Source organism: Neovison vison, chromosome 2, assembly GCF_020171115.1.
Source record: "Neovison vison isolate M4711 chromosome 2, ASM_NN_V1, whole genome shotgun sequence".
NCBI lineage: Eukaryota > Metazoa > Chordata > Mammalia > Carnivora > Mustelidae > Neogale > Neogale vison.
The window spans coordinates 96,905,106-96,917,214 of record NC_058092.1 but is presented as its reverse complement, the minus strand read 5'-3'; the positions used below and the strand labels follow the sequence as shown (position 1 = coordinate 96,917,214).

The window sequence follows — 12,109 nt, the reverse complement described above, 5'->3', positions numbered from 1 at the left end:
TACAGATTCTTTGCCTCTTTGGTTAGGTTTATTCCTAGGTCTCTTTTGGTTTTGGGTTCAATTGTAAATGGGACTGACTCCTTAATTTCTCTTTCTTCTGTCTTGCTGTTGGTGTAGAAATGCAACTGATTTCTGTGCATTGATTTTCTATCCTGACACTTTACTGAATTCCTGTATGAGCTCTAGTGGATTTGGAGTGGAGTCTTTTGGGTTTTCCACATTAAGTGTCATATCATCTGCAAAGAATGAGAGTTTGACTTCTTTGCCGATTCAGATGCCTTTTATTTCTTTCTGTTGCCTGATTGCTGAGGCTAGGACTTCTAGTACTATGTTGACTAGCAGTGGTGATAGTGGACATCCCTGCCGTGTTCCTGACCTTAGGGGAAAACCTCTCAGTTTTTCCCCATTGATAATGATATTCGCTGTGGGTTTTTCGTAGATCAGCCATACAACCTTCGGTGCTACTTCTTCACATCATGCAAAGTGAGGTAGTTTGATGAGGAATGGGAGCATTCCTGGAAGCCATTCTTACACTGGGATAGCTAGCAAAAACTATACATGGAATTGACTGCAAATCACATAAATATATTTCACTCAAAAATAGTCCCCTTTCATTGAATTCCAAAAATGTTTGTGGCCACTATTCCAAGGTCACCCACATGGGGGAAAATACGATGTAGGAGAAGTCAGAATGGAGAGAGACAGTAATCTTTTTTTTTTAAGATTTTATTTATTTGACAGAGACAGGGAGAGAGAACAAGAGAGTACACAAGCAGGGGGTAGGGCAGAGGGAGAGGGAGAAAGACTCACAGCTGAGCAGGAAGGCTGATATGGGGCTCCATCCCAGGACCCAAGGATTATGACTAGAGCCCAAGGCAGGCACTTAAGCAACTTAGCCACCCAGATGCCCAGAGAGACAGCAGTCTTAACTGATTGCAGTTATCTTCCTTGTGCAAATTTTGTGATGACATACGACCATGTGAACACATTCCCTGGGCTCCTCAGGGTTGGGAAACTGAAACTTCATTAGCTTCATGGTATAACTGTTTCTGCTCCTGGTGCCTCAGTTCAGGCTCCCTGTGGCTCAGCAGACCAGAGTCCAAATTCCTTCCTTGGGCAGACCCTGCCCTTTCCTCTTCTATTCTTCTGCAGATCCACTTCCACCCCAGGCTTCTCACCATGCCCACGGGTAACTTAGTCCATCCCAAACATTGTTATTCTTCCTTGGGATGTCCATCATCCCCTTCTTCTCTTGAAAGCATCTCCCTCTCCTTGAAGACCAGCACATGTTTCACTGCCTCTGTGACCACTCCCTGGGGAATTCACTGTTCTGCCACAGCCGTGTCTTCCTGTTTTTTGTTTTTGTTTTAAAGATTTTACTTATTTATTTGACAGACCGATCACAAGTAGGCAGAGAAGCAGGCAGGGGTGGGTGGGGAAGCAGGCTCCCCGCTGAGCAGAGAGCCCGATGTGGGGCTCGATTCCAGGACCCTGAGATCATGACCTGAGCAGAAGGCAGAGGCTTAACCCACTGAGCCACCCAGGCGCCCCCTTTTTAAAAATACTATTACGGGTCAGTGTTCGCGAAGCTACAGAATACTACCAGCTATGGGGTGCTGAGGGCTTACGCGTGCCCTACGGAGAGGGTGCCGTCTTGGACTGGTTTTTAAGGCTCTCAACTGTCCTGCGGAGGCGGCTTCCGTTCTTCTCTCCCCTGTCACTAGTTCGGGCCGCCACCCGTGGGGCACGCGGGGTCTGCGCCCGCGTGCTGAGACCTTCCCCAGCCGGGAGGCGGCGGAGCGCGGGCCCACAGAGGGACGCACCCCTGCTGGCGCCCGCCGCTCTGCAGCGGGTCCCTTCCTGACCGCAGACCCCGGCCCGGAGCAGCACAGCGACTCAAACGCCAGGGGGCGCCAGAGACTCAGCTTTCCGACCGAGGGCGGGGCAGCTGGCGGCCCAGAGCCGCGGGGCGGGGGAGCTCCCCCAGAGACTCGCCGACTCTACCTGCACCCGCCGCGAGGCCTCCGCAGGGTACTCACGGGGGGCCGGGCGCTTGCCCGCGTCATTACAGCGAATTCTCGCGAAGTCCTCAGCGCGTGGCTGCGGTTCATTTTATTCATGCGGACCAGGAGGCTAGCAGAGGTTCAGGGACTTGCCTAAAGCCACACAGGGAATGACAATGCCCTTGTCTGAACTAGCTTTTGCATCGCTATGTGCAACGTGCTGCGTACAGTGTGCACACCCCGCTATCATCACAAACCCGCATCCTTCTCCCTTCTGCGTGGTGAAGTACAGTGCCTCTAGCCCCACCGATTGCCCTGCTCTGCTGAACTTCTTACCCACTTGGGGCACCTGCTGGGTCCTTCCCAGCGCCGGCTGTCACATGTGCGAGACTTGTTCACCCGACAGAGTGTAAATTCCGGCCCTTAGCACGAGCATGAGGCTTGATTGTGTCAAACCGACTCGTGTCGGTTCTTAATAAACACATGGTGACTAGATGGCCGACAGGCACTGTGTGTGTGTGTGTGTGTGTGTGTGTGTGTGTGTGTAACATAGCTCAGGGCCTGCACAGAGCCAGCAGCAACAAACCCCCATGGAAAATATGCGATGGAGGATATAACAGTTTGACATCTGTTTTGTTCTACCGCCTTTACCGTATCCAGGGGGGGCTGCCGAACTCGCAGAAGGTGAAGACAAGGAATGTGGGCGTGTGCAGCTGGGGGAGCAGCCCGGGCACTGCGCAGTGGTACAGGGCAGGGAGCAGAGCTTTCCCATGGCCGGAATAAGGCCCACATAGAAAGAGAGAGAGGCAGATGCCAAGATCTGAGTGAGAGCTGAAGGAAAATGAGCCCTGAATAGGAGCCTTGTGTGTGTCCCCATGGTGCTGACTCACCAAGACGCAGGGGAAGGAAAACACGCTAGGGCTGAAGAAGGGGCCTGTATGCTGTGGTCACTGCTTGAAACCGCCCTGCTACCCTGAGGACACTGTGTCTGCTCTGAGGCCCCACAGGTCCTGGAAGGCTTTGCTTGGGGTTAGGTGCCCCGGGGGAGCTGGAGAGTGGGTACTGCACAGAAGCCAGATGGGCAAGTCTTTGGGGAACACCAGAGGCCCTTCTGGGAGAGCTTCGTGTCTGGAGTTCAGGTGGGGAAGGAGGACCGGAGAAGAGGGTCTCCCTCTCTTTCAGCATTCAGCTGTCCCCCCTCCATGGGCAGGTCACACTCACAAGTACAGGGGAGAGATATGCTCACGGCTTCCGCAGCCTCTTGTCCACACCTGAGGAGCAAGGAAGGCATGCCCAATGCGTAAGAGTTTCCCAGAGCTGATGCTAGACAGAGGGAGGCACCGCCTGGGAACAGAAGCTCTCCCAGCTTCCCCACTCGTCACCTTACCTCAGCTGTCAAACTGGTCCAGGGACACGAGGACAGGATTTTTGTGGCAACAAGTGTGGCAGGCAACCGGAGGACAATGGGCAGAGGACAAAGCTGGGGGTATGGGGCAGCCCAGGTGAACAAGATCAAAGCCCAGACATTGTAGAGAAGCAGGTGAGAGGAGGAAGGAGCGCCAGGAGCTGCTGGGGCTGGGCTAAGATTTCTTGGGTCCAGGTCAGCTCCAGGAGGAACAGTCAGTGCAGGCTGAGAAGGCGGTCTGGGCTCTGCCATTAACGAGACACATCAACTTGGGCAAGTCACCTGACCTTACTGGGCCTCATTCTCCTGATCAGTAATAGGTCAGAGCCAGAATGCAGGGTATCTAAGCTTTCTGCTAGCTGCAGCCGTTGAGGACTCCGTGTGTGTAGGCAAATCATCTTTCTCCTTTTTCTTCACCAAAACCCTCATGCCTTTGGTATCCTGTTCCTGCTGGGAGTCTCACAAGCAGGATAGCTAACTAGTGGATTCTACTTAGGTGTTTGACCGACAACACACTAATGCTCTTAACTCCTCAAACGTATCATTACTGTTCTGGCTGTCGTGTGGCCTGTCAAAGGAGAGTGGATTTGAAGTCCAAACGGGTGAAGGTTTGAATCCCAGCTGTGCCACCAGCTTGCAGCCCTGCTCTGCTGCAGGACCACAGGCAACTTACCAGGCTTCAGGCGGCCTTCATTACCTTGTGGGGCAAGAAAGATTCATTGCTTCATTTAGTAGTGGTGTTGATTGAATGAAATAACATGGAGGATACCCTGGCACCAAATAAATACTCAGAAAATGTGCCTGCCCTCCTTGAGAGGACTTAATCATGACCCAAAGGAACAGAGGATAGTGTGAGATGGAGACTGGGAATCAAGAGGCTTACCAGGGTGTATCCTTGGCGTTCATAGGAAGGGACAGAGGGGAGGAAAAACGGAGAAAGCCGTCCCAACAAACAGCTCAGCCAACCGTACAGGGGTTTTGAAGCAGGGCATGACCCTTCAGAGTTCTCTTGATTTGGGACAGGAGGCCAGGGTTTTAAAAATTTTGAGAGAGCGAGCGAGCATGAGCAGGAGCAGGGATGGGGGTGTAGAGGGTGAGCAGCAGTGGGAGAGGGAGAAGCAGGCTCCCCGCTGAGCTGACAGCAGAATGTGGGGCTCGATCCCAGGACCCTGACCTCATGACCTGAGCTGAAGGCAGATGCCTAACCAACTGAGCCACCCAGGAACCCCAGGGCCAGGTCTTTATACTGCAAGCCAATCAGTCTTTGGACATGAACTGCCCCCTTGAAGGAGAGGTGACCTTGGTCAAGTTAATTTCTTTCAGTTCAGGCAACTCCTAGAAGTGGTAGGTAGCCTTGGGCTGTTACTGTCAGCACTTCCAGCAGCTAGCAAAAGAAAACCTTTTTGTTTTCTTAAGATTTTGTTTGTTTGAGAGAGAGAGCATGAGTGGAGGGAGGGGCAGAAAGAGAGGGAGAAGCAGACTCCCTACTGAGCAGGGACCACCCCCTCCCCTGCCAACATGGCTCTTGATCTCAGGACCCTGAGATCATGATCTGAGCCAAAGGCAGATGCCTAATTGACTGAGCCCCTGACATGCCCCTAAATCCTTTATTTCTGAAGGGACCCAAGTATCTACCATGTGGAGTTAGTCCGTTGGACTCCTCCGTCAAATTAAACAGGTGACTGACTCCCTAGGGATAAGGCCAGTCTTGTTGCAACACTTCCCAGGAATTTCCCATTTCCACTTTCCAGTCGCTAAGGAGAGCCACACAACATGCTTGCCCAATCTAATGGCAGCACAGTCACACTACGAGAAGACAAGAAGCTGCTTTTATACCCCTCCAAGGCAATAAGCCACTCACAGGTGTCCCAGAAGGGCTTGTCTGCCTCTTTTCAAAGCTTGATGTTCATTTTTCTCTTTTGCTTATGGAGATTTTGAGGGTAGGAGGGAACACTTAAGGGGAATGCAGTATTTTTGCAAGACGGTCCTTTCTCTATTTGCCTTTTCCTGGGTCTTCCCTACAAGTTGTTGGGGAATGTTTAGCAGAGTGCTGTGCCCTGTGCCTTCCACCAGCCCAAGCCCTCACAGAGAGCACTTCACACGGTGTCACACTTCACGGGTGTCTGTCAGTCTCCCTGAAACAGCACTGCGTTCTTGGGGGATTTCCGGTGCGGCTGTCTCTGACCACAGCCGAGGACTAGGACAAGCCAGCTGAGACATAATGCAAACACAGAGAGATACTGCAGAACCCCAGGGAAAGAATGCTTTGGAAGGAGGAGAAAAGACATTTGCTCCTTTCTAGGAACTTTTTCCTGCCCACCAAGAGCCCTGTGTGCTACCATAGTGCTTTTCCCATTCAGTTGTCTTTCATTGATGTTGCGGCAAACAGGCTTCAAGATTCCGAGGCAGCTCCGCAGGTCAGAGGCGAAGACCAAGTTCTTGCCAAAGAACAAGGTAAGGGCTGTGAGGCGCTGTCTTTCAAAATGTGAGCCTCCGCCCACCTGCATCAGCTGGCCCTAGGCCCAGTCCTCAGGAGGCCTTATTTTGGAAGGGTTCCCAGGTTACAGGAAAGTTTGAGAACCACTGCGGTCTCCTTTCTCCTCTGCTTTTACCAATGGACTGGCCATTGGTACCCTAGCAGCTGGGTGCTCTCAAGTTTCCTCATCTGGTTTTACAGCAATGAAATTGAAATGACTGCAGTGGAACTGTGCTCATTACCTACTTCGGACTCATCATCTTGAGAACAGATACTATTTTGAAGCCAGCATTTCAAGACATTTGAAGTTCTTTTGGGAGGACCAAGCATCAGAAGAGCACTTTATAAATTAATTGACAAGACAGCATTGCTCCTTCTGGGAAGATGGCGGAGCAGAAGGATCCTAGGCTCTTTGGCCCACAGACATACCTACATCACCCCCACAGCAGTAGAAATAGCCCAGAAAATGACCCAAAGACTGGTAGAACATTCTCCAGAAGAGGCCACATCCAAAAGGGTAGGAAGGGTGGTGACATGGTCTGGAGCCAAAGAGACCTGCGGGACTATCCGTGGGAAGGAGGGACACTCTGGGCACAGAGACTCCACGCCAGGCACGAGGGACCCTCACTGGGAAGACAAGGCAGCATGGCTGACAGTGAGGCTCTTACAGGAAAACAGATATACCCAGTGTTTGTTGAAATGATCATTTGCCTTAAATGGTGGAAACTTAACATATGTAAACATCCACACTGTCTCTAGGTCTTTTGTACATCAAAGGATTTTTCAGGTGCTTCTGTCTGCCTACAGCAGGGTAGCGCCATAGCACTGGACTAGGAGATAAGGGATACATTAGTCACTTGTAAAGCACGTGGGCAGGGCAAGATCAGGCGTTCTTTAGCTCGAGTACATGAATCATGGATGGCTTCAAGGTCTTTGGATCTTGGGAAGCCATCAGCCACATTCTGCCTGTCAGTATATCCATTTTTCCGGGGATGTAGTCTTAGATTCTCAGAAGGTCCAGAACCCCTTTAAGCCCCTCCAGAGCTTAAAAATTATAGGCTGGATCATCGCAAAGCCTTCTTGCAGCTCCAAGGTTCTCAAGAAAGCAAGAGCCTGGTTCCTTTTGGAGTCTAACCTGAACGGGTCACGGACTTTGCTTGGTTTTCGAAAGCCCCAGGCACGTGCTCCCTCCACACCACCTGCTCCTTCCCCTACAAAACAGGCCCAGTTGTGCAACATCCTTCACTTTGTACAAACAAGACTAGATTTCCCCAGACAGTATGATTTCACTTGTTTTAATGTAGTCTGCTATAAAAATGGATGAAGACTTCTGCATGGTACACTTGGCTTTACAAACGAGAACGACGAGTTAATGCTTGTGGTATGCGCGGCACATCCATTAGCATCTGCTGACTAGTCATCTAGCATCCACAACGTGGGTTAGTACCAAAATTGTGAGTCATGGAACTTTTACTTAGCACACACACACGATCTACAGCAAACTTAAATACTAATCTCTAAGACCTAGCTGGATTACTGGATCCATTGCAGTATTGTGCTTATTTATCTTAGAAGATAGGCAACTAGCAAAAATACACATTTCTTTTGCATTTCCCCACCCCCATATTACACTGTAAAAGAAATACATTATTCAGTGCACTTCCTAAGAAATAAACTTCCTTATAGTATCTCTCTCTATATATATATCTATGCCAAAACAAAGGAATAGCACAATGCAACTTTTAAGATTACCATTTCAAGCAAGAGAGGTAATAACACTCTGGGACTGTAGCCCCTCTCCTGTTCAGAAGTTCAGCTATTTTATCACTTTATTTGGCCATGCATGGGAATGAAGTTTAATGCATGATTGCTTTGGGCAGCTTAAAAGATACCCCGTTCATCAATTGGTAGACACCCTGGGGCACAAGGAGCATTTAAATTTTTGATGTATTGGTCTTAATCAAACCGTAAGCCCTGGAGACACCAATTATGATTTATACATTGATTTCCATCACCGGCCGGTCCCCCATCAATTCATATTGGATTAAGAGGAAATAGACTTAAATTACAGCAGGAGGGCAGGGCTGCTGGGTAGATGTTGGCTAGGGAGAAAGTATGTGAGGACATCAAGGCCTCTCCATCAATGTGGCCACAAAGTCCTATAACCACCTTGTCTGAGCTGGGCTGCAGTCCTGTTTGGAGGGCAGGGATCGTCATTATACTCTATGGCCACTGTCAGCTGTACTAGACTACCCGCTGGAAAGGGGGGAGGTGTCTGTCCTCACAAACTCACAATGATGGCAATGACAGAAGTTTCTAGAATGAAAGAGGTTGCAACTTGGCAGTCTGTGAGCTAAACCCAGCTGCAGAAGTGTTTAACCAGCAGTTTCAAATTGTGTTTGAGTCTGTTTTGATATTTAAAAGTGAGACTGTTTCTCTGAAAATTTGGATTTCACAAAAATTTGAGGAGCTGGTAACCCTGGTCTAGCACTATTGCATGGCAACAAGCAGCTGGCTCTTGCCTTTCAGAGGGGGCTTGGGCAGTTCCATTAGCTACAGCTTCCCTCGCCCCGGCTGACTTATAGCACTTGATCAAGTGACCTGTTTCATTCTTTTCATATAGCCAGCTGAGTTCTGTGCTATGGGTCAGTTTGGCTCTGGTGTTTTAGGGTGCTGAAGACCTGACTTGATCTGGAACTCCCTCCCACCCTGCCCCGCCCATCCCTGTGGACAAGATTCCTCCTTTGACCGACTGGGTCCCAGGCACATGGAGTTGCTCTGTTAAGTAATCTTAATGTGCATTTCTACTTGCCCTTTATGCTATATTGCAAACTTCAAAGATATAATCACACTAATATTTATGTGTTTAAGTGTGTGTATGTCAGACACGTAAAAGGCTGTGTATCTATACAGATCTATGTATACTTCCATTTAGGGAAAAGTTAATTTGGTTCCACAGATACAGACACCAAGTGCTGGCAGCTCCGAGAGTAAGTGTAACAATTTGGTAAAACCTGTATAATTCTGACATAATATTACAAAGACAATGAATTTTAAGTTATTGCTCTTTGATTACATAATAAAGATTTCATTCTGTTGCAAACCTTTTTTTTTTTTTTATACAGAACAAGTAACCATTTCCTATTCAAGTAATAGTAATCGGAATCAGAAGTTCCTTACACAACAGTAGATGCCTGAAGACATTTTTTGAATGGAGAGGTGATTTCATTCTATTCAAGAACTGCTGCAGGACACTGCAAATGACTTAATTTTTCAGAAGTATGAGAAAAATCAGCACCCCAGCTGCTTCCTGCTCAGGAGGGATTCTCAAGGGCTCTAGAAAGCTTGGCTTGGTGGCAAGGTCACATCCACCTTTTTCCAATTCCCGTTCTACTGACGCAGCCTGGTTTCTGAACACAAAGCTTATATTAAAAACAGTAAAAGAGGATTAAAAGCAGTGTTGGTTTTTGACATTCAGGATTCACGGAGGATTTCATTTTCTGTAATTAAATAATCCACTCTGTGTTTTCGCTGCAGAATCACATTCATGTGGCAGTCTTATTTCAGGCACTTTTGAAACATGTTCATCTGGAATAAAAATCTGCACGAACCACTTCTGCATAATTCACCGTGAGTGTTGAGTGATTCCAGTCCCCAAATAGACAGCAAATCACCAGCCGGTCCTCAGTTTGCCTTCTCCATCACAATGAGACGGTGACTGCTCAGCTTGAGACGTCTTTGAGGTGCCCTTCTAGCTTTAGTACAAAGGTGGGAGGCATAAAAATCCGAAGGACTCAGTTTCTACTTAAAAAAATACAAAAAGGCGAAAAACACTAAATGGACTCTACAGATGGTTCCAGCTACTATCAAAATAAATAACATGATCTGACTCAACGGTTGGACTCTGAGCTCTTGGACGAAATCCGGTGGAATGTCAGCCGTGGAGACTCCCGAGAGTGACTAGCTGCTGGTAGGCAGGAGTATCTCCACGTCCTTGCCATTAGCTACAACAGCCGGGGAAGAGCAGCTGACGGCTAGGTCTTCTGTGGTGGCCAAAGAGGAGGCCTGGGAATGAGTTTTGGTCAGTGGAGTGGTAGCAGATGGAGAAGGGGTGAGGCCAGGTTTTTTGGGCGGAATGGGTGGAGGGTTTCCTCTCTCAGCTCTGGGGATGGTGGGGGACTTGATCCCTGGAGACAGAGGGCTCAGTGGACTGGACACTTTCCCTGGAGTCGGGGAATGGCTGGTGTCGCCTCTTGGGCTGGCGGTGTTGGCCAGATTCCGATAGTCTGTGCCGAAGGGAGAGCTGTTGGGGGAGACAGGCTTGATTGGCCCTTGCTGGCTGGTGAATCTGGAGAGCACCTGAGTGACGGTGTTGCGGGCCAGCTGCTTGGCTGCAGAGTTATCTATGAGGGTGGGAGACAGGTCCCTGGATGGGGGGCTCTGCACACCACTGGCCTGTTGGTCCTGATCTGCTTGAGACTGAAATTTGTGCCGGGCTGCATGGAACCGCTGGTTGATCCCTACTTGGTAGGATGACTGGTAGCCGGGGCTGCTGGTTGACGACCCCAGCAGGCGCTTAGTTAGCACTGGGGAGGAGCAAGGAGAGGATGTAAGGGAGGAGGAGGCCGTGCTGCTGGGAGACAGTGAGCCCCCACTGGACGGGAGGTGACCAGGTGCTGGGCCAGGAGTCTCGATTCCCACAGGACACCCGCCATTCTCCACTGCTTTCTCTTGGGCCGACCCCAGAGACCCCACAGATCTTTCTCGTGGAGGCACTTGGTTTTCTACGCTGCTGCCTGCCCCTGGCTCCCGGGCAGTCTGCATCTCGGGCTCAAAATGGCCATTGGCTTTTGCATACGCGTAAGTAGGAGTGGCGGGACCAGGCAGCCCAGTGGCTGTCCCCTTGGCTGCGCTGTTCCCCTGGGTTCTTTCTGCCTGCGGACTTTCGGTTTGGCAGAACACAGACACCAGCACAGGAGGCTCGGTCACCGTGCCTTTAGACATGGTCACCGGCTTCTTCGCTTGCTCAGGAGGGCTGCTATGCTGGTGAGAAGCCTCCAGATCCTGCACTATCTTCTTCAAACTCTCCATCTCTTCCTTCAGGGTTCTGGTGCGGTTCTCTTCTCGGTTCAGTTTTGCTCGCAGTTGCTCTCGCTCGATGTCGAACTCGGACAGCTGCTTCTCCACCTGGGCCTCCGTCTGCAAGCCTCGCTTCCTCTCAGCCGCCAGTTCTTCCTCCAGTTTACTCACCCGGCTCTTCTCCTTCTCCAGTTTCAGGCTCAGCTCACCTGCCTTCTGGCCCTCCTCGGCCGCCTTGCTGGTGGCTTTCTTGCACTCGAGCACCAGCATGGACGAGAGCTGCTTGTGTCGGGAGCGCTCCTCCTCCAGCTGACTGGACAGCTTCTTCTGCTCTTTCTCAAACTTTTTCACTTGGGACTTCTCAAATTCCAACTAGAAAAGAAGGCCACCGGACAGCTTGATTAGGACAAGACAACAAAGAGTTCGGTCGCAAAACTATTATCAGGTGGGGCGTCCCGGATGGCTCTCGTCTGACGCACGGAGGCCTCGTGGCCATGTGCTCAGCTCAAGTGCTTCTGAGGCCCCCGAGCGCCTGCCACCTGGGGGTACACACTAGGGTCTACTCTTGCTCTGGTGATTTAGGATGCGCTTCTAGTTCTTCTGTTGTTAGCGGTGGGAATCCGGACCATCGTTTGTGTTTTAGGTCTGCGGGGGGTGGGGTGAGGGTGGGGGAGGTCAGAAGATCGGAACAGGTCAGGACTGATAACACAAAGCCACACACATAGGGTTTTGTGATGAATACTGAGGAAAACAAAACAATGCATCTTATTTAACTCCAGCAGAGTTGATGCAGTGTTCCATGAGTTTCAGGTATATAATATAGGGCTCTCATCAGCCTAAGTGATGAAAATAAAACTTTTCAAGTTTTGCTCATCATTCTTTCTGTTCTTAAAAACAAACAAATAGTTGCATCTGAACTGTACTTTTGAGGTAAAAAGTAAAACAAGATGAAACCAGAGAGGGAGACAAACCATAAGAGACTCTTAACCAAATGAAACAAACTTAGGGGTTGCTGGAGGGGGTTGGGGGTGAGAGGGACATGTGATGTGAGGAGCACTGGGTGTCGTAAGACTGATGAATCACGGACCTCTACCTCTGAAACTAATAATTATGTGTTAATTTATTTAAATAATAAATAAGCTGTAC

General features: G+C 49.8%; 2 protein-coding genes across 2 annotated transcripts in view; one reads left to right on the top strand and one right to left on the bottom strand.

Annotated features, from left to right (window-relative positions):
- Positions 1 to 9,086, top strand: part of ST7L (suppression of tumorigenicity 7 like) — a 111,655-nt gene extending 102,569 nt beyond the window's left edge. Inside the window, exon 15 of the mRNA XM_044238920.1 lies at positions 9,010 to 9,086. Within this exon, the coding sequence (XP_044094855.1) occupies positions 9,010 to 9,018 (9 nt within the window). The 3' untranslated portion in view covers positions 9,019 to 9,086. The remainder of the gene's footprint in view (positions 1 to 9,009) is intronic.
- Positions 7,164 to 12,109, bottom strand: part of CTTNBP2NL (CTTNBP2 N-terminal like) — a 51,296-nt gene continuing 46,350 nt past the window's right edge. The window contains exon 6 of the mRNA XM_044238919.1: positions 7,164 to 11,335. Within this exon, the coding sequence (XP_044094854.1) occupies positions 9,845 to 11,335 (1,491 nt within the window). The 3' untranslated portion in view covers positions 7,164 to 9,844. The remainder of the gene's footprint in view (positions 11,336 to 12,109) is intronic.